Below are 1,449 nucleotides of genomic sequence, written 5' to 3'. Positions count from 1 at the left end.
ACACAACAATCAACCCCCATGTATATCATTTAACAAGTAATTAAAGCACGATTCAATAAAATTGTGTGTTAGAAATATGTAAATATACTGAAAAAATAAAATAAACTAAGCATGTGCCAAAAAAATATTTAAGATTAGACTGTAAGTTCTGTTCAAAAAAGAAATGTTAATTATAATAAAATAACTAAATTAGACAGTAAGCACATGTTGAAAAAGAATTCAAATTTAAGCATGTTATAATACGAAAAAGGTGAGCATATGTGATATATTAGCAATCATAACTAAAGACAGTAACCATATTAAAAGAAGTATTTAATGAGTTGCAATGAATGAACATATTGAAAATACAAATTAATACATTAAGTATTGAGCATGTGATTGATCAGAAATAAATTAAAATACAGGAAAGATTAGCATACCTAATATTTATGGTGAGTAATACCTTTCATTACAACCTAATTAGATGGAACTTTGCTCTTAAAGGAGCAGTGTGTGGCTCTTAAAAGAGCCGTTGGTTTGGTGGGACTAAGGCGGCGGGACGGTCTACTTGGAGCCGGTCTACTTGGAGCTGGTGTACTTGGTGACGGCCTTGGTGCCCTCGGACACGGCGTGCTTGGCCAGCTCCCCGGGCAGCAGCAGCCTCACGGCGGTCTGGATCTCGCGAGAGGTGATGGTAGACCGCTTGTTGTAATGAGCCAGGCGGGAGGCCTCGCCGGCGATGCGCTCGAAGATGTCGCTCACGAACGAGTTCATGATGCCCATGGCCTTGGAGGAGATGCCGGTGTCGGGGTGGACCTGCTTCATCACCTTGTACACGTAGATGGCGTAGCTCTCCTTCCTGGTCTTTCTCCTCTTCTTGTCCTTCTTGCCGGCGGTCTTGGTCACCGCCTTCTTGGAGCCCTTCTTCGCTGCTTTCACTGCTGGTTCAGGCATGGTTGCGATACCGGTGTTCACCAATAACTGCGTGACTGGCTCAATGCGCTGCTTGCTTTGAAGCCCCGATTATGCAAATCTTGCTGTGCGGTTCCCACTCTCCCATTGGCTGACCGTCGGCGCGTCAGAGCGTCTCTGAAAACTACAGGAATGTGACGTGTGTTACCTTTGTTGCTGCTTAAAGTGAACGAAGGTGCATTTGTAGTCATTGTTCACTTATTGATTCTTTCGTTTGTTTTTTGCAAAAACGTCTTTACTTCTTTTTTATTTACTTATTTACAGGGAAAAATGGAAAATCCACCAAACTAGAGTTGATTTAATCATTTTCATAATGTCTTTTGGTCTGTTTCAAATTAACTCTTTATCTGGAAGCCTAACTATTTATAAAACCTAGTGTGTCTGTGTGTGTGTGTGTGTCTGTGTGTGTGTGTGTGTGTCTCTGTGTGTCTGTCTGCGTGTGTGTGTGTGTCTCTGTGTGCGTGTGTGTGTGTGTGTGTGTGTGTGTGTGTCTATGTG

The 1,449-nt window shown here is 42.2% G+C and overlaps 1 protein-coding gene across 1 annotated transcript; it reads right to left on the bottom strand.

The window, feature by feature from the left end:
• Positions 1–454: 454 nt before the first annotated feature.
• On the bottom strand, positions 455–954 carry LOC117938503 (histone H2B 1/2-like). The gene has a single exon (XM_034863148.1). The coding sequence runs from the start codon at positions 931–933 to the stop codon at positions 559–561; it is 375 nt and encodes a 124-aa protein (XP_034719039.1). The 5' UTR covers positions 934–954; the 3' UTR covers positions 455–558.
• Between the last annotated feature and the right edge of the window lie 495 nt (positions 955–1,449).

Source organism: Etheostoma cragini, chromosome 23 (assembly GCF_013103735.1).
Source record: "Etheostoma cragini isolate CJK2018 chromosome 23, CSU_Ecrag_1.0, whole genome shotgun sequence".
In the NCBI taxonomy this organism is placed as follows: domain Eukaryota; kingdom Metazoa; phylum Chordata; class Actinopteri; order Perciformes; family Percidae; genus Etheostoma; species Etheostoma cragini.
This window is presented reverse-complemented; position numbering and strand designations above follow the sequence as displayed.